This window comes from Pseudonaja textilis, chromosome Z, assembly GCF_049901715.1.
Source record: "Pseudonaja textilis isolate UNSWEBS1 chromosome Z, rPseTex1.2, whole genome shotgun sequence".
NCBI classification, from domain to species: domain Eukaryota; kingdom Metazoa; phylum Chordata; class Lepidosauria; order Squamata; family Elapidae; genus Pseudonaja; species Pseudonaja textilis.
The window spans coordinates 75,723,819-75,745,557 of NC_142008.1; the positions used below are offsets into that span (position 1 = coordinate 75,723,819).

The following is a 21,739-nucleotide window of genomic DNA, read 5'->3' on the forward strand; positions in this document are numbered from 1 at the left end:
GAGGGACCAATTGCCCCAATCAGTGCTCCTGGGTAACCCCAAGCGTGGAAGGTCGCTCCAAAGGAAGACGTTTGTGCAAAGTCGAGGTGGCCGCTGTGGTAGTCATGATTGGGTCCCTTTGCCGACAACCCGCAGTTTTGCGGCTGGCGGGACGCTCACGACCCTCGGGATATTTTGTGCAGCAGCTGAGTCAGGGGGGACCGAGCTCCAGTGGCGAGGGCAATGGGTCCAAGGAGGCGGTGGAGCGACTGGTGCGCGCACATCCGGTGGTGGTGTTCATGAAGGGGAGCCCGGCCCAGCCCCAGTGCGGCTTCAGTAACGCGGTGGTGCAGATTCTGCGTCTTCATGGTGTTAATGATTATCGTGCCTATGATGTCCTCCAGGATCCCGACCTCCGGCAAGGTAGGCGTCGCCCTTGCTCAGCCTTCTCTTCAACTGACTGGGCCCCACAGAGCTCTAGATGTATTCAACCATTGGCAGCCCCCCTTTTTAGCCCCCCCCCTTCATTTCGTTCACAGTTTCTGTGATTTTTAGGTTTTATGCATGCCTTTTCGTCCAGAGCAATCCGATTGTTGCTTTTGTCTCTGGTCCGATCTTTACCTAAAGAAGCAAGTTGGACTTGATGACTGGACAGGCGACCCTTATTCTTGCTGGCCACACCAAGAATGTTAACACTTAACCATGAGGGGAAGGAGAGGGTGGGTGGCTAGACAATGGCACCTGTTCAGTTGGCGGTGGTCTCTGTTCAGTTGGCCCGTCTGCCTTTTCCTAAGGGAACAGGCTCATTTGTGCTCCATTTGCTTGCCTTCACCAGGACTAGGGCTATCTCAAGAAAAATGCAGACTACTACTAGGTAAAGGCATTGCTACTATAGATGTAGTCCACATTTTTGGTGCTTAAGTTTAACATATGGAGATTTCTAGGCAGCTTGTGGTCTTGACACTTTGATGCCTGATTAAAACAATCATCTTTGTTCTCCTTTGTATCTGACACACTCTCATTCAGAAAATAGAATAATAAAAACAAAATATCCATGAAATTTGGCTTACTAAATAAGGACCCAGAAAGTGTATGTTATGTTCAATTTTGATCTGTCTTAAATTTTGGTCTCTCAATTACTTTTTTTACTCAGGATCAAGTAGGCTAGAACAAGTGCCATCTCATATTGCACTGGCACACTGCCAATGCTACCATCCTGGGGAGATTGTTAAGGTATTTCCTTGCTTTCTAAAGAGAGTGAGGGTTTGTTTCAGTGGGCGAGAATATATTAACACTGAAGCCTACCTAGCAAGACAGATAACTCTTATCAGGTTGCTCAAATAATTCCAGTGGTGATTTGATGTGATACGCTATCTATGAAAGAGTAGGTCTGCAACTTGAGAGTCCTCCTTTACTATCTGGAGCATATTATAGACCTTTACATAAGGTTTCTATAAGCTGCCAAGCCCAATTTAAAATGTGTAAATTTTAAAATGTTCTTTATTTTTTCACTATGCTACCTTTGCCAATTTGAATTGGCCAGACCTTGTTGGAAAAACTAGCTATGGTGGGGGTGGGGGTGGGGGTATTGAATCATTGCTTTATAATTCCCTGGATTGGCTTCACATTACTCCCTTGACCATTCCCAAATTTATTTGCCTGAAGATGGAATTCTTCTAGAAGATACTTTGGAAACTAAACGAGATCCAAATCTACAAGTGATTTAAGGCATTTCCTTCATTTTCATAAAATTATAAAGATTGCTTCATGTATATAATTCAGGCTTACATTAATAAATTAGAAACCTAAAATCCAATATGCCCTGTGCTAATCGAAATATGCTTTTGTTTTTGCTTATATGTATGAAAGAATTCTTCCTTGTTTGTTTTCTCCTCTCTGCTTTTTTGCATAATATCCAATCACACACATACATATATACATTGTATGTGCTATATATGTATGTACAAACACACACACACATAATCTTTATGGTAGCTAAGTATTAAAGTTTTACTGCAATATTTTCATAATTGATTTGTGAACCTATGGAATAGTACCATGTTTAAGACATTTATAGTTAAGAATGCCATAACTTGTCTTGACTCGTGCTTTGTGAAGTGAGAAAAATTATGCCATATATGCATAACAAGCTACACCAAACTCTGAACTACTTAGGATCTGTTAGAAAGAGATAAGAATTTGGATGAAAATAGATCGGCAAATAGAACTGAAGGCTTCAGCAGAGCCTTCAGTGACAAAAACCACTCCCTTTGCAACATTTTTTAATTAGTACATGGTAATAAATTTTATAGCTCCACTGTGTACCATAATATTTAAATATTTCAAAAATATTTAATGTAAAAACTTAGACTTAAGATATAGTAGATTTTTGAAAAAGTTTTTACACATCATGATTCTTTAAATAATTCTGTAGTTCTTTGACAAATTAACTCAGCTGTAATTTTAATTGAAAGCCACATATTATTTCTAAGATTAAGTTCATCTATAAATATTAATGTTTACATACCAGTAAATAAGGCAAATGGGTATTGTATTGGTTTTTAAAAATGGAGAGAGATTATACAAGGAACAAATGCTTGAAAGAAATAGTTTGTGGAATATAAATTAAGAATATTCTTTTTGGAAAGAGAAATACAGTGCAATTTTTATTAATCTTCCCATTTGTATATTACTTTTTAAAATCTAGATTTTTCATATGCATTCCCAGTTTTAGAATTTCTTGAGTCTGAATATTAAACAAATGCTAAATACAAAATGATTGTTAGTGTATAATGTAGCTGGTTGGAATGAGTACACCTTTGTTCAATTATAATTAGCTATCTAACTGGTTTAGCCACTTTATACTGCCATCTTTCAGTATAACTAGTGAAAAAGGTACTAGTTGTTATTGTGAAATTATGTAAATTATACAAAAAAATATAATAACTAAATAGGATAAAAGTGGGCATTCTTATGCTACACATTGAGATCTCTTTTTGTTTTCCTACATAAATATATTTTCACTATTAGAGTTATAAATGCTTTGTTCTACATATACATTAATGTCAACTCTGTATTCTTACATTAATCTATTTCCCTTTGCTGCTCCCATTCAATCTGAAACTATCCCCTTTGCAACATTTTTAATAAGTACATTTTAATAAGTACATAAATTTTACAGCTTCAGTTGGTACCATAAGCTTCACATCTAGAAGCTTCAAGTTGGTTTATGTTACAATATACAGAAACCTATCAGAACAATTAATACTTGACAAAATAGCAAAATAGTTTTATACATCAGAAAAGGAGTAGGACAGACAAAAGTAATATAAGTGTTTCTCTACAAAGGTGAGCAAGATAGTGTGTCAGCAATATTATCTAAAGTTCTTTTGTCTAGACTTCCAGAAGCCCTGTTCTACATTGCTTCATATGTTTGGGAATATGTCATTTAACTTCCTCTTACTTTTTGATTTAGGAATTAAAAATTATTCCAACTGGCCTACTATTCCTCAAGTCTACCTCAATGGTGAATTTGTGGGAGGTTGCGACATACTACTTCAAATGCATCAAAGTGGAGACCTGGTGGAAGAGCTTAAGAAATTAGGAATTCAATCTGCACTTCTAGAATCTGAGAAAGACCATGACAAAAAATAAAATTACTGTGACTTTGACAAAGACATCTTTTGATAATTGGTACCGGAAAAGCCTTCTGTACTTTAGTTTTTTTTAAAAAAAAAACAAGTTTTGAATTAATGAAGTTTATCATTAAGCATTCTGTTGTTTGTTCACAGTATGATCAACTGATACATATTTTTATTTTTGTCACCCATTTACAATACTATAAAAATAAAAAAAGGTAATTCACTTCTATTTTGCACTGCTTTGTATTTGATTAGTCATTTTAATTGCCTTTATGCTAAGAATTTATTCCAGAATAGTTGGGATTATTTCTTTAAAAAAAAATCTTTATGAAACATTTCCTTGAGTTAGTTCTGTGGACTTTGGCATGTTTAATTGCATTTCTTTCACGTTGCAGATGGTCTAACTTCTTTACAGAAATACCTGATGATATTGGTGCTCTTCCAACTTGTTAAAGAAGCAGCTTTTGACAGGATGATTCTTTGGGAGGCTAGGTAGTCTCTCATCTTAATTTTTCTTTATTTTAACCTAATTATTCATGTTAATAATATTGACATTGTTTCTATTAAGAGATAATGTGCAAAAAGTTGATAGCAATATTTCAGTTGAAAGGAAACAGGCAATTTGTTAAGATTTCCAGACCATCTAAAGAATTAAGGGTGCAGATAACATTTGTTCATTAAATATTTGACTTTAACATTTGTCCCCTCGCTACTTTTATCTGGTAGGTTGGTGGTTATAGACTCTTTGCCTTGTATTATTTCACTACTATTAAGAGCTATAGATTACCTCTTCATTTTGACAATAAAAAATAATACTTAGGTTTTAAAAACAGCTTTGAATGTTGTATTAATGTGACTATAAGTGGAAAAAGTTAAAGACTTAAAGATAAAAGGAAAAAGCAACTTCAAAACTTTAAGACTTCGCTAGCTTAGTTTTCACTTTAAGAAAGTGAAGTGGGAGTAGAAAGAAATGTTTTTCATTTCAAGGGGAAAACATCCTGGAGACACTAAGTAAACACAAGATAATGGTGGAGCCTTACAGTACTACCAGAAGAATAACTCTTGTTGAACTCAGCATGAGGTAACATATAAACAGGGATTGTGGTTATTAATGCCACATGTTCATTGATGTATTCTTGGGAATAAGAATTAAACACGTAACTAATGGTGAGAAACACTTCATTTTTAAAAAATTTGGAAAACAGTTTGCTAAACACATATGTCCTTGATACATATTTGAACTCTTGCTTACAGCAAATATATAGTACTTTTAACTGTGAGGAAGTTTTATTGTGATAATCAGCCTATGTTTATACGCTAGTAAATACATTAAAATACGTTAACTGTTTATTTTGTTAGAAAGTAACAAAACCATTATTTTGTTGTCCAAATGTTTTAATGGAAGTTGGTTATTGTTGACAGGTTTTGAAATAAAAGCTTCTACCCAAAAGACTGCTTCAAATAATTAAGTTAATTTTACTTTTGTTTATTTTCAATTTAAAATAAGGGGATTCATTTTGGAATTAAAAGTGTTGTATCTCTGAATTTCTGCATTACTACACAAACCACTTAAATACTGGTTGCAAAATAGATTTTAGTTTTTAGATTCTGAAATTGTGACAAAGACACATATAGAAACATGCTTTAAAAACACCTATTCTCGGTTTGCATATTTGGGCTAAAAATATTTTGAGATAGAAGTTGGATACAACCCTTTAGGTGTCCCACTTTTTGGTGTTCCATAGAAATTGAACATTGTGATTATTATACCGCATATTATTATAGGTTCACTGTAAAGTTTATATTTATAAAGCCCCACACAGCTGGACAAGTTCAAGATGTAGGAACTATAGACTTAGAGATATCCTGAATACAGTCTTGAAAAGAGAAAGTGAATTATTAATCCTCATATTAGCCAGCTCATTAAGGTGGTATCTCCTTGAATAATTTGAAATGTTTCTTCCTAGGTTTCCTCCTATCTGTGTTGTTATTTAAAAGATAAGTTACCAGGAGCTTTATATCTCCTGACTATATGTAATATATCTTCCATGAATTTCCCAATTTTACCACAGTGCCTCACAAAGTTCAGGTCAGATCAGGCTTATAATGATCATGATTGAAGATAAGAAAGTATTCTTTAAAAAACATTTACTATGATGGAGACAATATCTTTAAGGATGGTCCTCTGTTTTATCAGATAACTGAAGCATAAATGAATGTTTACAAAAGTATAATAGACCCAGTTTATATAATGTGTGCCAGTTTAATACATTCAAATGATTTCAAAAAACATAAAACATTATCTGATCATGTCCACCATTGGAATTCAACTATGCTACTTATGATTCTAATAGTAATATATAGCTAATGTGACCAATAGTGTCAAGAGAAGATATGAAAGCCTTATTTTTATTTATTAAATTTGCATACCCGGATTCCCAAAGCATTCAGCAGTTCACAATCAAATTACAATAAAAAATTTTAAAAGGTGGCAAGCATATATTGCAGATGACTGAGTGAAGAGCTCTTAATGGCTTTTCTAAACAATTGAAGAATGTGTTTCATCAAAATTTCAGGGAGAACCTCATTCCAATAGGTAGGCACGACTATAGGAAAGGCTACTTCTGGAATCCTGAGATGACATTGTGTAATCAAAGGAAACTTGAGCATACAAATCTTGCAGGATCAAAACTCATGTTTTGTCACTTTTTAAATTGTTTCAGTTTTCACAACTTTTCTCAGTAGTGCATGGATAGTAGGTGGTGCCTTTTCGCCAAGGATTTAAGACATGGGTGGGCTATGCTGAACTACCAATGGTTCAGTGAACTAGGCATATTCCACACCCATTTTGACACATAGTTTATTTAATTTCTAATCACAGTATCTACATACAACTAGTTGAACAAAGATAAAAGATGAGAAGAATCTCTTCAAATGATAATGGTAAGTTTTTTTTTATTTTTTTACTTTAAAAATGCATAGTAAAAGGCAAAATACAATTCCAAGTAAACAATTACACTTTTTTAAAAATGGAAAAAGTATAATCATCTGAAAATTAAAGCTATTGTTTGTTAATCCTAGACACTTTTTCTGCTTGAAGATGGGAGTCCTCCAGTCCATGCACAAAATATTGAATATTATATGATATAGTATCTTCTACTATTGTATCTGACAATATTCATGTTTCTGTGGCAAAGGCAGTTCAGTGATACACATAACTGTCCAGTGTACAACCTCATTGCTTTTTATTCTTTCCAGGAAATGAAATGATGTCATACGATGTCATAAACAATCAAGGATTCGAGTAGATAGTCAAAATTTAACAAATGATCTGAATAATCAGGCTGCTAACAAAACTGTAACAGTTTACAAGAAGTAAATCCTGAGAGATTATATAAAAGATATTTTCTTTCACAAATAAAGTACACCCAAGTTTACATTCAATACAGAAATAAAAAGTCATCGTAGCCTACAAAACTATCATAGTAAGAAAAATACAATGTCCATCATGGGAACCTAAAGTACATATAGATACACAGTTTGAATTGCAAATACAAACTCATATCTTCACTCTTCCTACCTTTCCCTTCTAAACGTTGAGTTGCATTTTAGACAATTAAATTTCAACCAGCTTTATTAATGGCCTTATATTTCAGTGTTCATACCAGCTCTGATAAATATTTTAAGCCATTATGTAAATTGTATTTAATTTAAATCCTGATCTTTTGCTTGTTATATGGAAGTATGTCTAACAAACAGGATGTGACTTGCTTTCAAAAATATTAGGGCTACTATCTGCCTTAATAGCTATACTAGCTATTTTAAAAATCCTGTCACTATATTTTAATGCAATATTGTGTGAAACTGCTGTCTTCACATTTGTATTAGTAAACATGAAATGGTGCACATCCAGCATGTTTTTCTGGTTTCTCTGTACAAGCCTAGTTTTTATTACTTTATGGTCCTCCTCCTGTTTTGCAATCTTCCTAAAACTTACTGTCCTACAGTTGCTATTTTGCAATTACAAAAATGCCTTGTTTCTAATGTACACAAAACACTGTTCAAATAATAATGCTGTGCTTAGTTCAATGATGTATATCTTTATGTATATAGTATAAAATTTAAAGCTTTTTTTTTAAGATAGCATGTATAGTAAACTCATAATGTTATCAAAAGTATTAAAAGGAAACCATGAAATTAGAAAAAATTGCATAGGATACAGTTTGCTTCACAAAAGAAACTTTCATTGCCTGCAAAACTCACTAGTAACATTTGGAAGGGAATATGCAAATAAAGAGAAATCCAGAATATATTTCGGTAATAGCTGTTTTATAAGTTCTTTTGGAGTATTACACATATAATAATGCAGAGTTTCCGGACTTACAGGCTTATACCATGCTTGCCTTTCTGGGAAACGTATAAAGGATGGTGCTTGTACTCTTTCAAGAACAAAATTGGCATCTTCTTCAAGTCTCCCATAGGATCCTATGAAATCATACTTTACAGCACAGGGTTGACACAGGTTGTAAATTGGCATCCAATGTTCATTCATTTTTTCTGTTTCTTCATCTATGAGATACCGGAGAAATTCAGAAAAGGTGACATCATCACCCATGCTTTTTCCAATGTTTTTCCTATACCTTTTGACTATTTCTAAACCATATTTTAACTGATATTCTTTAATCTCACCAAATTTATTCCTATAAGCAGACAAAAGTCTTTCCATTGGGTCTCTGACAAACACAAATTTGAAATAGTGGTTTAATCGATAACGAATCTCATCTGGTTTCATGTCATTTAAAAAAACTAAATCCTTTTTGTGATCCATCTTAAGTTTAATATCTACATTCTCCAATGCACCATCTAAAACTTTCAAAATCCGTTTCCAGTTGGAGCAAGCCACTTTGGGAACATAACAGTATAAAAAACGATGTTTGTCACTAACCAGGATATGTTTGAGCACTGTCCTCCTCTGGCCTGCTGACAGATCCCAAATGGTGCGGGGCATGTTTTTTTGTCTGCAAATGGTATGGATTGTCCTATTTCGGATGTCCTGGAGCACTTGGTAATCCATATCTCTTGCTGTTTTCCTACTGCCAGTTCTCCAAAACATTTCTTTAGCAGAGGGGTGGAGGGGTGGGGGCTTCATCTCAGCCAAAATTCCCTTCTCAATCATGAGGAGTAAGCCACTAGATGCCACAATTACACCAAACATCAACATGGAAGGCAGTAGCATAGTGTTACTGGTACCACGAGAACGATTCTTGATAGACAAGGTTGTCCGACGCACCGAAGTCACACCCATCTCTTTAGTTCTTGTCACTAAAGTAGCAGGGGCTGTGGAAACATGGTCTGGAATCTCAGGTGGTGGCAGCAGAAATTTGAGGCTAAATATGCTATTGCCACTGACGTTGCTTTGGATGGATTGGAGACGAAGGCTTTATATCAATAGTAGTGCTGTTGGCAGCTGCTTTAATTAGTCTGGCCCAGTTCAGCTCAACAGATGTCTTCAGTGAAGCAACAGTAGGGCTCCTAAATTGGTGAGCTGGCATAGTCCATGAGACAAAAGAAAGAAAATGGGAGATCCCAGACTTTTTTCTTTGTGCCTGCAGGGCAGCTGCTGAAAAAGATTGGATGGGCTAATTTTTTTGCAAAATCAGGAAGGGCGGCTGCCGGCAGTGACGGCTTGGCAGGGAGGGCCTATTCCTGCAATTGGAGCCTATTTACCCCTCCTCTTTCTCTTTGTAGCTGCAGCATTTGCAGACTTCCTGGGGAGAACGCTCAGAGTATAAGTGAACAGGCGAAAGACAACGTATACTCAACTGCTTTCCTCCTTTCATATGATTGCCTGCAGATCCCTCTGGGCAGCAGAGTGAGATGTCAGTCCCAGTTTATTCCAGGCTTTCCAGAAAAAAAGAGAAAGAATCCCAGTTTATTCCAGGCTTTTCAGAGAAAAGAAAAAGAAGCAAAGATCAAAACAACTAATGCAGTCTCAGTACAATATCCACAATTTCATAAAAAAAATAATTCACAATAGGGAAATACAATCATAAATAGGGACAATTTGCATGCCAGAAAGTATGCAACTCCTTTGCGAGGGGGAGGAAGGAACTTTTAAATGAGTAATTCTTAATGCAGACAACTTAGTCTAGTCTATATCCTCAGTATAGTCTATATCCAAACTCTTAACACCAGCCATCATTTGGTGATAACATGCTTATGAGTTTAAAATTGCTTACTGTTACACAAATATAAATACAGTGTTGATATGATGGTAGCTTGCTGCTAATGGAACAGTTACATAGGATGTAATTGAATGGATTTCACTGACTTCCAAATAACCATTTGAAAATATACCATTATAGTTTATATAACATAATCTGCAAGCAGCACTCCACATATGACAAATGGGACAAACTTTGAGCAAAAGAATTAATGAATTAAGTTTTAAATTAGGACCAAAACCAAGAATATCTGAGCATTTCAACATCCTCGGATACACAATAGACCTGGGAATGACTGCATCATTAGTCTGCTGAAAAGAGCATGGAACAGTGTTCTTGTGGGAAGCCTTTTGAACAGTCTTGCCTGAATGCTTGTGAAATTCTATTTTTCTGGTATCCCTGTTTTGTCAGGATACCAAATGGCAGAAATAACATGCTAGGCAGCAGAGAAAATAGAAGTAATCAAATACATGGAGAACAGTTGGATAAAGAAGTTAAAAAAAAAAAAGCTACAATGGAGAATCTTGGACTGTAGACTGCTGATAATAACAGGGATAAAAAAACAACTGCTTCAAGTCTTGGCATTTCTGTAGTAACACACTTCTGAACATATCCCATAAATTTCTGGCAATAAAATATGCTGGGCACTGCTGAGTAGAAAAACTTATAAGAATTTGAATATTTTAGACAACTGTAATACTATAATCCAGTCTGTTAGTGGTTTTCAAAACAAACAAATAAACAAAGTCAGGCATACAGGAAATTGAATAACAGTCATCTGGGTAGAAATAAGTTCTGGATTATCTAAGCCTATTCTTTATTCAAGGAATTAAATGAATTTGAAAACCTAGGAACAGGGAAAGGACATTCAATATATGTATTATATTTTTCAGTGATGCAGTGTGTAAAACAATGTGATAAAGTGCATACTTGAATTGGAATCTGAAGTAGATTGCTCAACATAAAAAGTGCTGAAAAATATTTTCCCACTGATTACTATGCATTCCTACATCATAGAATAATACTATGAATGCTCTATTTTCTATATTTTCAAGAGACGAAAATATTCCTTGGGAAAGAAAGGATATTCAAATCCCACCAGGCTCAAGTTAACTCAGCCTTCAATCCTTATGAAGTGGATAAAATGAGGACCCAGATTGTTAGGGGCTGTAAAACCACTTAGAGGGGGCTATAAAGCACTATAAAGCAGTATATGTCTAGAGTTATTGCTATTAAAATGTAGACTTTGATTTAAATGAGTTTGATCAAATAGCTTAATGGTTTGATGTCAGCTGAAATTTGTGATTAAAATAAATATTTTAATGTTAAAGAAACAGCCTAAGAATTCTGAAAAGCAATACAAACTACCAAGGTTGTTTAAGATAATAATTTGCCAAAGGATATATTAGTAGGGCTTAGCATCGTGTTTATAAAAATTACTCAACCAGGAAAATCGCTTGAGGGAAATCTGGAAAGAAAATAGATTGTATACTTTTTGAAAAGTTCTTTTGGTAAGAAAAGTTACAATTCCTTTTATATGTTGTCCTCATAATTAATGTGTCTGTGTGTGTATATATATATGTGTGTTTTCTCAAGTTTTCGCGGGTACTTACATGTATGGCATTCAGCTTTGTTCGGGTATTTTCCCACATCATTGTAGTTGTGCTTTTAAAGTTGTAGCAACGTTTCGGCAGAATCTCATCTGCCATCATCAGGCTTCTGTATAGTGTTCATCTTTGAGTCAGACTTTTACAGTGGTTTCAGATTTAAATTTGGGGCAGCCTATTGCTGTGCCAGAATGGTTTTTTCTTCATCTTGATTGGTTGGGAGTCTTGGTCTGTGTTTATTGGTCTTGGAGTTTGCTGTGTTCTGCTTGATTGGTGTTTCTAATATCTTCTGTCTGTTTTGTGGCTCTTTTTGTATCTTGATTGGCTGGCAACATTGTGTTACTTTTATTGGAGGCCTTTAGTGCAGCTTGGCTCCGGGTAAATGGACAGCTATCATTAATTAGGAAGCTAGGTTTCATCTGGGTGTCTGGTTGGGGTGTGTTTGAGTTGGAGGTATCAGGGGGGATCTGTTTGTGCCCAGGTGCTTGTCTGGCTAGTGGTGTGGAGATTTTTTTGTTTGTGAGTGCAGGCTTCCAAATGATTGACAGTCTGGTGGAATCATCTCTTCTATTCATGCACCAGACTGTCAATCATTTGGAAGCCTTCATTCACAAATAAAAAAATCTCCACACCACTAGCCAGACAAGCACCTGGGCACAAACAGATCCCCCCTGATACCTCCAACTCAAACACACCCCAACCAGACACCCAGATGAAACCTAGCTTCCTAACTAATGATAGCTGTCCATTTACCCGGAGCCAAGCTGCACTAAAGGCCTCCAATAAAGTAACACAATGTTGGGGGAGAGACCAAGACTCCCAACCAATCAGGATGAAGAAAAAAACATTCTGGCACAGCAATAGGCTGCCCCAAATTTAAATCTGAAACCACTGTAAAAGTCTGACTCACAGATGAACACTATACAGAAGCCTGATGATGCCAGGTGAGATTCTGCCGAAACGTCGCTACAACTTTAAAAGCACAACTACTATGACGTGGGAAAATACCCGAGCAAAGCCAAATGCCATACATACATATACATACATACATACATACATGTGTGTGTGTGTGTGTGTGTGTGTGTGTATGTGTGTGTGTGTGTGTATAATATATTACATACACACACACATAATATATCCATCATGGTTGTGCTCCAGCCAAAGGAAAACTACAGTTCCAGAATACCTTGCTCCTGAGATGGAGACTCTATCATATTTTTGAACAAGCCCACTTCCTAACTAACTAGCACAAAAAGAAAAGACCACTCCCCGATTGTTGTTTCAGTATATATTGAAAAAGGAATTTTTTTAGTAAAGAAAAGTTCCTCACTTTAGTACCTTGTCCCATCCTAACTTTTGCAGTTTGAAGTCACCCAGACTGTGAGATGGGAAGCATATCAATTAAATAATAAGAGTTCTGTAGCCTGGTCCTGGTGTGATAATTGGTTTGGACGAAGTTATAAGCATATAATCTAAAATCAATAATGCTAACACTGAAGAGATTCCTTCCTCCCCATTTAATGGCTGCCCATATATGCAGGAAAAAATTAAGACTTTACTATGTCTATATGACTATTAATTTACAATTGCTTTCTTTCTACTAACAGAATTTGTAGTATCTGTAAAACAACTAATCAAAAGCCATGTCCTTAAATCTCTGGGTCTAATTTCCAATAGTGGGTTGGTGAAGCCTCACACCCATATCTTTTGTTCCTCTTTTCAAAACACAGGAGTCTCTTCTTGTAAGCAGGCAGATAGAAAGATAGAAAACTAATATCTAACAATATAAATGTTTCCTTCATCAGTATCATCAGCTCAGATGTTGCCCCGCTCTTTCTGCTTTCTTTCATCACCCTCCCCTTTCCAGACCCTCAAATGGAAGAATTTGTTCAGATAAAGTTGTTGTGACCTATAAAATAACTAAGAAAGGAAAAAAAATTGTAATAATATAATCCAGTATAATGAAGAACAAAGATGAATCTTAACAAGTTTTGAGGAAGGCTATCCTATTTAATCCACAAGAATCTGGATGATTTTTATATTGTATGAAAGCAAAGACAGAAAACTCTGAACATATGTTGCCACATAGTGGTCATCTGAATGTTTGCAGCCCAGACATGGGAACTTTTAGAAACTTGGTATTAACACACTTTTCAAAAAACTGGAAATAAATAGAAACAATATAAAACTTGAAGACTAATATAACTATGATGTCACAATCATTTCAGAGAGGGGAAGGAATACTGCAGTATATCTGGTATTGCAATGTTCGATTTTTATTTTTTGAAGTGTGATCTACCGTATACTTTAAACAATTTAAATGGCCATCCATTTCACTTCTTTGAGTGGAGAATAGAAATTTATACTTAGAAATAAACAAAAATTATGCAATTTATCAAAAAGTATAACCCACAAATTACCATGTGCTAGAGGTTCAAACAAAATCATTTCATTTTACCAACACTAAAAAGTAAAAACCACAATGTTTGCAATTCCTTTTATGCTAAAGCAAAAACTAACATTCATATAGTTAATTTTTTAAGTTCAACACGGAACTGAAATAAATTTTAAAAATTGTTAAACACAATTTTCCATTAATACACAAATTAGCCTGCATGTTTTGTCTGGATGGGGGGAACGCGATTCTAGGGGACGCGGTTTCCCTAGAGCTGAAAACTACTATCACGTATGTGCGAGGGGAACCTTACTGTCTAGAACCATTTCTCAATTTGGACTTAGAATTTTGTGACAATACACCCTTTTATTACCTTTCGTTCCTGTTTCTTCCTTACAGAAATTGAGCTTTTAAAGCTCCTCAGCCTCTTTCTGTAGGATAGGCCGGGGAAACTGGCTATTCAAGTTGATCATAATGGGCTACAGGATACCACATCGAGATGCTGCTAAAAGCAAGAGAAAAACCAAACCAAGCAATCACATCAGATTTCGCAGCAAGAGACAAGACTTTTTCCCTCAAGGTTAATTAAGGGTTAATACCATAGATATGACCCTACAGCACGTAGAAAAAGGAAGTCTGGGTAGAATAAAAAGTTTTAGATTGCAATTTGATAGGAAAAGGGCAAGGAAGGATAAAGAGAAACAACCTCTTTAAAAACGTTAATCTGTACTGGAATGTTACACTTCCAATAAGAAAAGAAAGTTAATTTGGCGTATAGGAAAAAATCCGGCCACCAAAGATTCCTTCCAAAAAATCTTCTCAAAGATTGGCTTTCATTGCCCACGTGATCCAGCAGAGGCTTATGACTGGTTACTTTTTGCGCGTGTTGTGAAGACTTCTTAAGGGCAAGTGGAAGGTGGGACAAACCGTTGGTGAGGTGCTAACTGAGAGGAGGAAAAAAAGCGCCTGACTCCGAAAGTTCCCGCCTACAATGACTCCTGAATTGCGTTGTGGACTTTGATTGGGTTTAGAAATATTAGGGTGTAATTGTATGTGAGTGAGTGACAAAGCTTGGAGCTGTTGCCCTAGGAGTGGTTTTCATCGCCAGGAGTTTCATTTTCTATTGAAACGATTCGGTTGTGGGCAAGAACGGTATGCGCTTTTTCATTCCCTTTCTGATTGGGATAGGGGAACTCAAGGGGATTTCTTGAGCTGGTCGGAAAGAGGGGTCGTTTCGCTGACTAAACCGTGATTCCACGAGAGTTAATGGTGCAGTGTTCTGCGGAGCCGTTCATACATTGCCTTTGTGTAATACCTTTACCCATTTTTCCTTTTTTTGGGGGGGGGGGAGCGATTAGCACAACACGGTACGCTAAATGCATGTCCGAGCTTGCCCAACGTTCTAGACTAAAAGATGATCCAGTTTTATCATAGGCGTGTACTCCAGAGGCCTGCCTTAATTTGGGCACCCTGTCAGAATAAGCCACATTGAATACAGTGTTTCTAAAGCGTCATTAACAGGTGTATGATTTTTCAGCAGAAGGTAGAAGAGTTATTAATTGTATTCCAGCTATTCCTGAAATCCCTATTATACTTGCAGATATGACTTACGACCACAACTGAGCCCAACATTCCTGTTTCTAAGTTAGATGAATTTTGCCCCATTTTACTATCTTTCTTGCCACAGTTAAGTGAATCATTGTAGTTGATAATTTAGCAATATGGCTGATAAGTGAATTTGGCTTCCCCATTGATTTTGCTTGTCCAAAGGTTGCAAAAGATGATCACATGACTTGGGACACAGCAAAAGTCATAAGAATGAACCAGTTGCCAAGCATCTGAATTTTGATCATGTGACCGTGAAGTTGCTGCAAGTGTGAAAAACAGTCATGTCACTTTTTTTCAGTTGTAACTTCAAACAATCAATAAATTATTGAGAACTGTCTGTACTTTATTGTGTAATTATGTGTAGGATTGCATTATAAAATGTTACTCCTTTCAAAATGATTTCCTGTAGTAAAACACTTTTTGTCTTAATGTGTGCATTTTTCTGCATTTAGGAATTTCCTTTTCAAAGTGAATGGTGTTCACATGGACAAATGATTAACTAATATGGCCTGCAGAAGAGAAGGAATTCAAGAACAGCTTCTCTCTTCCATCATTTCAACTATAAATTCTCATAAGTCTCCAGCGTGTGCCAGTCAAGTTCATAGAATATGTATGGTGTCTGACTTTTTTTATCCAAACATGGGTGGAGTGGAAAGCCATATTTACCAGTTGTCACAGTGCCTAATTGAAAGAGGACACAAAGTTATTGTAGTCACCCATGCTTACGATGATCGTAAAGGCATTCGATACCTCACCAATGGACTAAAAGTCTACTATTTACCATTAACAGTAATGTATAACCAATCTACAGCCACTACCCTTTTTCACAGTCTGCCTCTGCTCAGGTACATATTTATTCGAGAAAGAATCACCATTGTCCATGCACATAGTTCATTTTCTTCTTTGGCTCATGATGCACTATTTCATGCTAAGACAATGCAGCTACGGACAATTTTTACAGATCATTCACTTTTTGGATTTGCTGATGTCAGTTCAGTGCTTACAAATAAACTCTTGACTGTATCACTATGTGATACAAACCACATAATATGTGTTTCTTACACAAGCAAAGAGAATACTGTATTAAGAGCAGCACTTAATCCAGAAATAGTTTCTGTCATCCCTAATGCTGTTGATCCTACTGACTTCACTCCAGATGCATCTAAACGTGACAAGAACACAATAACTATTGTTGTGGTTAGCAGACTTGTATATAGAAAAGGTAATAAGGTTGGAAGGGTAAGATGTATTTAAATGTTTTTTTAATGTGAATGGATCAGAAATTACTGATTTTACATTTTAAATATAATTAAATATTTTGCATGACATAAGGGATGATTTTTTTTAAACCCTCAGATGTTTCTGTCTTCTCTGAACTTGATTTTAAACCCATGACAGATGTAATTTAATTCTGGATTAATATGTAGTGTGATATGGATTGAATCTATAAACTGGATAAACTGTAAACAATTTGAGGGAGAGGGAGGGAGGAAAGAGATGGTGTTATTTTGCATGGTCTTTAAATTTTAAGCAAAGGTCTTAAATGTAATTTAAATATAAGAAATGGCAGCATCTTGCTGAATTGTAAATCTGCAGTAATAGCTGTAAAAAATGAAGGCTAAACTGGTTTCTAACTTATTTATAAATTAGAAATATTGTAAATATCTAATATGGGCATTCCTGTACCAAAAACACAATGAGAAATAGATGTTTAATGGGGTTTTTTTTTCATAAAAAAGATTGCTTCAGACAAAAATTTCTACAGGCATATTTTTCAAGATTGGTGTAACAGGTTTTGAATGAGTACCCTATTCTTTTAGAGATTTTAGTTTAGGACCAAGAAAATCTTCACTGAGTAATACAATTTACTAGATAATCTTGCACCAATGCATTTCTCAAGCTAATCTTTTCTGTAAGCTTGTGATTGAAAATTAGTGGAAAAGATATCTGTAGATGTATATGACTGAATGTTCTTCAAAAATGTACTCTCTTGATATGCCAGTGTTATTTTCCAAAAATGGCTAGTGCTAGATCAGAATCTGAATTAATTGAATATAATAAAAATTAAGATTAAATTAATTAAAAATGATGAACAACTATTCCTTGTATATTATATTTTCCTTGCTACTGCATTAAAATTAAAGTTTAGTGACAATGTTCAGGGGAGCTGTGGTCATATAACAGTGATTACCAACCTATGGTCTGCGAAGGCTTGAAGAAATGTTATGATTTAAATCTTGAGTTAAGTCTTTGTGCTCAATGGCCATGGTCTGTGGCCACAAAATGTTATTTAAAGGGAGTCTGTGGTTAAAAAAAAAAAGTTGAGAACAACTGACACATAATGTTTCACATTGTGGTGGATTGGGATTGGCAACATGACATCCCAAATAATTAAAAGATGACCACTGACTTCCAAAATTAAAATAATCTTTTTGCATGGCATTCTTGATGTTCAGAACATTTTGAAGTGTTTAAATAATAAGTGCTTTATTTCTTTTTAAATATAAGGCATAGCGGTATTTTCACTTTAAAGATTGCCATTAATCTGGAGCTTTACAGTTTTTATTTTATTCTAAATGAAATGAAGAATGTTATTGAAAATAAGATTACTGTTTATAAGAAGAGTAGGTTGTATATACCCTTGAACTCAAAATTTTGCTCATATTTTGTTACAGTTCAGCGGTTCACTATGTTACTTGACTCAATTTTATGACTTTTTTTATGATAGTTATAAAACAAACCATTCGGTCATTAAGCAAATCATGTAGTCTTTAAGCAAAATCAGCATATCTAATTAGCATTGTATGCTGGAAAGCAGCTAGAACAGGGCTGAATGTGCGACACACTGGCCACACCCATGCCTGGTTTAGTGAAGGGGAAAAATGTTCTGATACGTCACGTGATGCTGCCATGATGCCGTGAATTTGACACCCCTGAGCTAGTAGTTCTCATATTACAGTCTTATGACACTAGGATATTGCAACTGTTCATAATTGCAAGCTGGTTGCCAAGCTGAAAAGGCAATCACAATTGCAAGGGGTAGTGGTAGTATGAGAGTCATAATTTTCAGCAACGGTTGTAAGTATCTTTTTCAAAGTCTCTCATAATTTTGAATGGAAATTATACAAATGGTCATTAAGCAATGACCACATGTAATGTGTAACAGAAAAATAAAACTATATGAGGTTGGTCAGCAGCATATAGAAAATCTTTTGAAATTCTGTCCTGGAAGATCATTTATAATCATGCAATATTAATATAATACAGGCAAAATTGTACTTTGGTTTTGAAATTCTGAAAGTTAAGCAGTGGTGAAATGATTAATAAAAAAGATTATTGCTTAATAAATCATTTTATATAAAACTGAATAAATATTTTTCCTTTAGGTATTGATTTACTTAGTGGTATAATTCCTGAGCTATGTCAGAAGTATCCAGATTTACATTTCTTAGTTGGAGGAGAAGGACCAAAAAGAATTGTATTAGAAGAAGTACGGGAAAGATATCAATTACATGAAAGGTATGTTTTCTGCATTGCGTTTAATATAGTCAAATTATCAAAAGATTTAGCAGAGAAATGAAGAAAGGAATAAGATGATGATTTTACACAATAATATTGGTTTGTTTACACATGCATACCTATCATGTTATTCTGTTTGAAAAGTGCAGAAAAGGTATAAGAACTAGTAAGTAAAAAAAAAGGACAGAAAATAAATTATGGCTAAATCTAAGTTTATATCAGCTGCATTTATTGTATGCCTTTCTGTGATTTCATACTCAGCTTGAAAATATATTTTAGTTTTCTGCAATAAATGCTCCCCTGAGATTATAACCTTGATTGTGGAAATTTTAAATAAGCTAGTAAAGTATTTGATTGTTTTATATATTTATATTTCTTTGGAGATGTTGCAGTGTTTTCTGTGCATAAACCTCTCTGCTCATTGGTGGCAGTATATATCAAGTCTTAATGGAAAAAGTAGCCAAATGAATTGGATCATCCTTAAATACCCTGGCTTTTGTTATTCATAAGCTACTTTTGAATTGTTTTCTTATGATTATTTGGAACAGTTTATCATGTCATGTTTCTTTTCTTAGATCCTTATAAATTATCTTCATGTTCAGGAGGATATCTTCTGAATACAGGTAGTCCCCGATTTACAACAGCCATGAGCCCAACATTTCTGTGGCTCAGTAAGACATTTGTTAAGTCAGTGTTGCCCCATTTTATGACTTTTTTGCCATAGTTAAGTGAATCACTGCAGTTGATAAGTTAGTAACCCAATTGTTACATGAATCTTGCTCCCCCATTGACTTTGCTTGTTGGAAGGTCACAACAATAATTTTTTAAATAATTTTAATATACAGGCTTTTTCTAACTATTTTTTTTTTTGTAAAGGATGTGATTAGAAGATGGGGGGTTTTTTCAAATTTTTTTTCTTTAAATTTTTTTGTGTTATTTTTCTTTTGTGTTTTAACTGATCCTTGAGTTACAACAAGTCAAGGAATTACATGTCTTTTCAGTGTGAAAATGCAGATGGATACAGCTCTAATACTGAAATAACTTATGAATAACTCAAAAAAACCCACCCACCATGAAGCATCAATAGAAATTATTTTAAAGAGAAAATTTGAAAGCTGTTTCTCCTGATTATTTTTTCTAATATATATTACTTAGAAAATAAATGAAATATTCTTTGTAAAAATATTGAGAACTGCAGTGACCTATGAGATAATGTTTGGATGAACTTAGAATTCATTATTTTGTTTCTCTGTACTTGACTATTGAATAGTTATAATATTGCTGAACCAATATTTAGCATTTTAGCCATCTTTGAAGACAAGAGTTGGGAAAATTGAAAATATGAAATTAAAGACTTTGAAAATTCCTGAATTAGTAGAATTAGTAGTTTATTCATAATCCAGTTCTATTGATTTCAGGTTTAGTTGTAAGTATTTATCTTGGACTGTGATTGTCAACTTATAAAATATTATGGTCTTTTTAAAGTTCCCAGTGATTTTCTCCATTGATGAAAATACTTGTATCAATATTTTCTTTACCTGTTTTCCAAAACTTTATAGAGTTCGTCTTCTAGGAGCTTTAGAACATCAGGAAGTTAGAAATGTCTTGGTTCAAGGTCATATTTTTCTTAACACCTCTCTCACAGAAGCATTTTGTATGGCAATTGTGGGAAAAGGGGGCCATTGTGGTTACAGCCACATGTAAACTTAGTGTGTCCCAGAAACTAAGTAGACCACTCTCACCCTGCTCTTCATATTATCATTGCGGCTCTTCATATTATCATTACATTAATAACATATTAGACAGAATCCAGACATAAAAGGATTAAAGGTTAAAGAAGAATATAAGCTGCAAGTGTTTGCAGATGACGTGTTTTTTTTAATTGAAGAGTCAATTGAAAGAGGACAAAAACTGATGAACGAGTTAGAACAATTTGGAGTAGTTGAAGGATTAAAAATTAATAAAAAATGAAATTAATGACTAAAAATCTAACAGAAAAACAAGTTAGAATTAGAAAAGGTCATGGGATTTCAAGTGATAAAGAAAGTTAAATACTTAGGAATATGGCTGACAGCACATTGCAAAACACTAAAGGAAAATAATTACGACAAACTATTGCAACAGGTAAAGAAGGATTTAGAAACATGGGGTAAACTGCAACTTTCACTATTAGGCAGGATTGCAATGATTAAAATGTCTATTCTTCCAAAATTTCTTTATATATTTCAGTTGATGCCAATTAAAGTATGCAAAAAGTATTTTGAGGAACTTAATAAAATAATCGCAAAATTCATTTGGCAAAGGAAAATACCGAGGATAAATTTAAAGGCAATGCAAGATCTGAAGAGCAGGGGAGGGATGGCCCTTCCAAATTGGGAGTTGTACTATAGTGCAACCTCCTTAGTATGGTTGAAGAAATGGGTGAACTTAACAAACAAGAGAATATTAGTTTTAGAAGGCCACGACCTACAGAGGGGGGTGGCATGCTTTTCTATGGGATATTGGGAAAACCACCCAGAAATACTTTCACAGACACTTAATTAGAGATGCATTATTGACTAACTGGAAGAAAATAAGGAGAAAATATTATTTAAAGATACCAATCTGGATTTCAACAATGGAAGCAATGATCTACCCAAATAATTTGGATATTATTAAGATGATTAAATACAAGGACTTATTAAATGCACAAGGAAATTTGAAATTGTGTCAAGATCTTCAGGACCAGAGAGGTGGGCATATCTTCAAGTACAGAGTAGATACAAG

General features: G+C 34.8%; 3 protein-coding genes across 5 annotated transcripts; 2 read left to right on the forward strand and 1 right to left on the reverse strand.

The window, feature by feature from the left end:
• Positions 1 to 40: 40 nt before the first annotated feature.
• On the forward strand, positions 41 to 5,070 carry GLRX5 (glutaredoxin 5). Its single transcript, XM_026702315.2, has 2 exons — positions 41 to 402; positions 3,455 to 5,070. The coding sequence occupies exons 1-2, from the start codon at positions 105 to 107 to the stop codon at positions 3,631 to 3,633; spliced, it is 477 nt and encodes a 158-aa protein (XP_026558100.1). The 5' UTR covers positions 41 to 104; the 3' UTR covers positions 3,634 to 5,070.
• CHST14 (carbohydrate sulfotransferase 14) lies at positions 4,811 to 14,675 on the reverse strand. 3 transcript variants are annotated; one of them, XM_087918179.1, is made up of 3 exons: positions 14,553 to 14,675; positions 14,220 to 14,348; positions 4,811 to 9,521 (listed from the first exon to the last, which is right to left on the reverse strand). In XM_087918179.1, exon 3 carries the CDS (start codon positions 8,923 to 8,925, stop codon positions 7,864 to 7,866), a length of 1,062 nt encoding a protein of 353 aa, XP_087774305.1. In that variant the 5' UTR covers positions 8,926 to 9,521; positions 14,220 to 14,348; positions 14,553 to 14,675; the 3' UTR covers positions 4,811 to 7,863. The 3 variants fall into 3 exon arrangements, with proteins under 3 accessions (XP_087774305.1, XP_087774306.1, XP_026558099.1); XM_087918180.1 differs by lacking the exon at positions 14,553 to 14,675 and having other exon boundaries at positions 14,220 to 14,418; XM_026702314.2 differs by lacking the exon at positions 14,553 to 14,675 and having other exon boundaries at positions 4,811 to 9,562; positions 14,220 to 14,414.
• Positions 14,676 to 14,732: 57 nt separating this feature from the next.
• On the forward strand, positions 14,733 to 20,677 carry PIGA (phosphatidylinositol glycan anchor biosynthesis class A). Its single transcript, XM_087915902.1, has 4 exons — positions 14,733 to 14,998; positions 15,907 to 16,676; positions 18,841 to 18,973; positions 20,533 to 20,677. The coding sequence occupies exons 2-4, from the start codon at positions 15,959 to 15,961 to the stop codon at positions 20,675 to 20,677; spliced, it is 996 nt and encodes a 331-aa protein (XP_087772028.1). The 5' UTR covers positions 14,733 to 14,998; positions 15,907 to 15,958.
• Positions 20,678 to 21,739: the final 1,062 nt, after the last annotated feature.

Excerpts from the sequence above, each read along its gene's own strand:
- GLRX5 (XM_026702315.2), top strand. The coding sequence starts at position 105 with ATGATTGGGTCCCTTTGCCGACAACCCGCAGTTTTGCGGCTGGCGGGA. Across the intron at positions 403-3,454 it reads GGATCCCGACCTCCGGCAAG|GAATTAAAAATTATTCCAAC; the intron begins GTAGGCGTCGCC and ends TTTTTGATTTAG.
- CHST14 (XM_087918179.1), bottom strand. The coding sequence starts at position 8,925 with ATGGGTGTGACTTCGGTGCGTCGGACAACCTTGTCTATCAAGAATCGT.
- PIGA (XM_087915902.1), top strand. The coding sequence starts at position 15,959 with ATGGCCTGCAGAAGAGAAGGAATTCAAGAACAGCTTCTCTCTTCCATC. Across the intron at positions 16,677-18,840 it reads CAGACTTGTATATAGAAAAG|GTATTGATTTACTTAGTGGT; the intron begins GTAATAAGGTTG and ends TTTTTCCTTTAG. Across the intron at positions 18,974-20,532 it reads AGATATCAATTACATGAAAG|AGTTCGTCTTCTAGGAGCTT; the intron begins GTATGTTTTCTG and ends AAAACTTTATAG.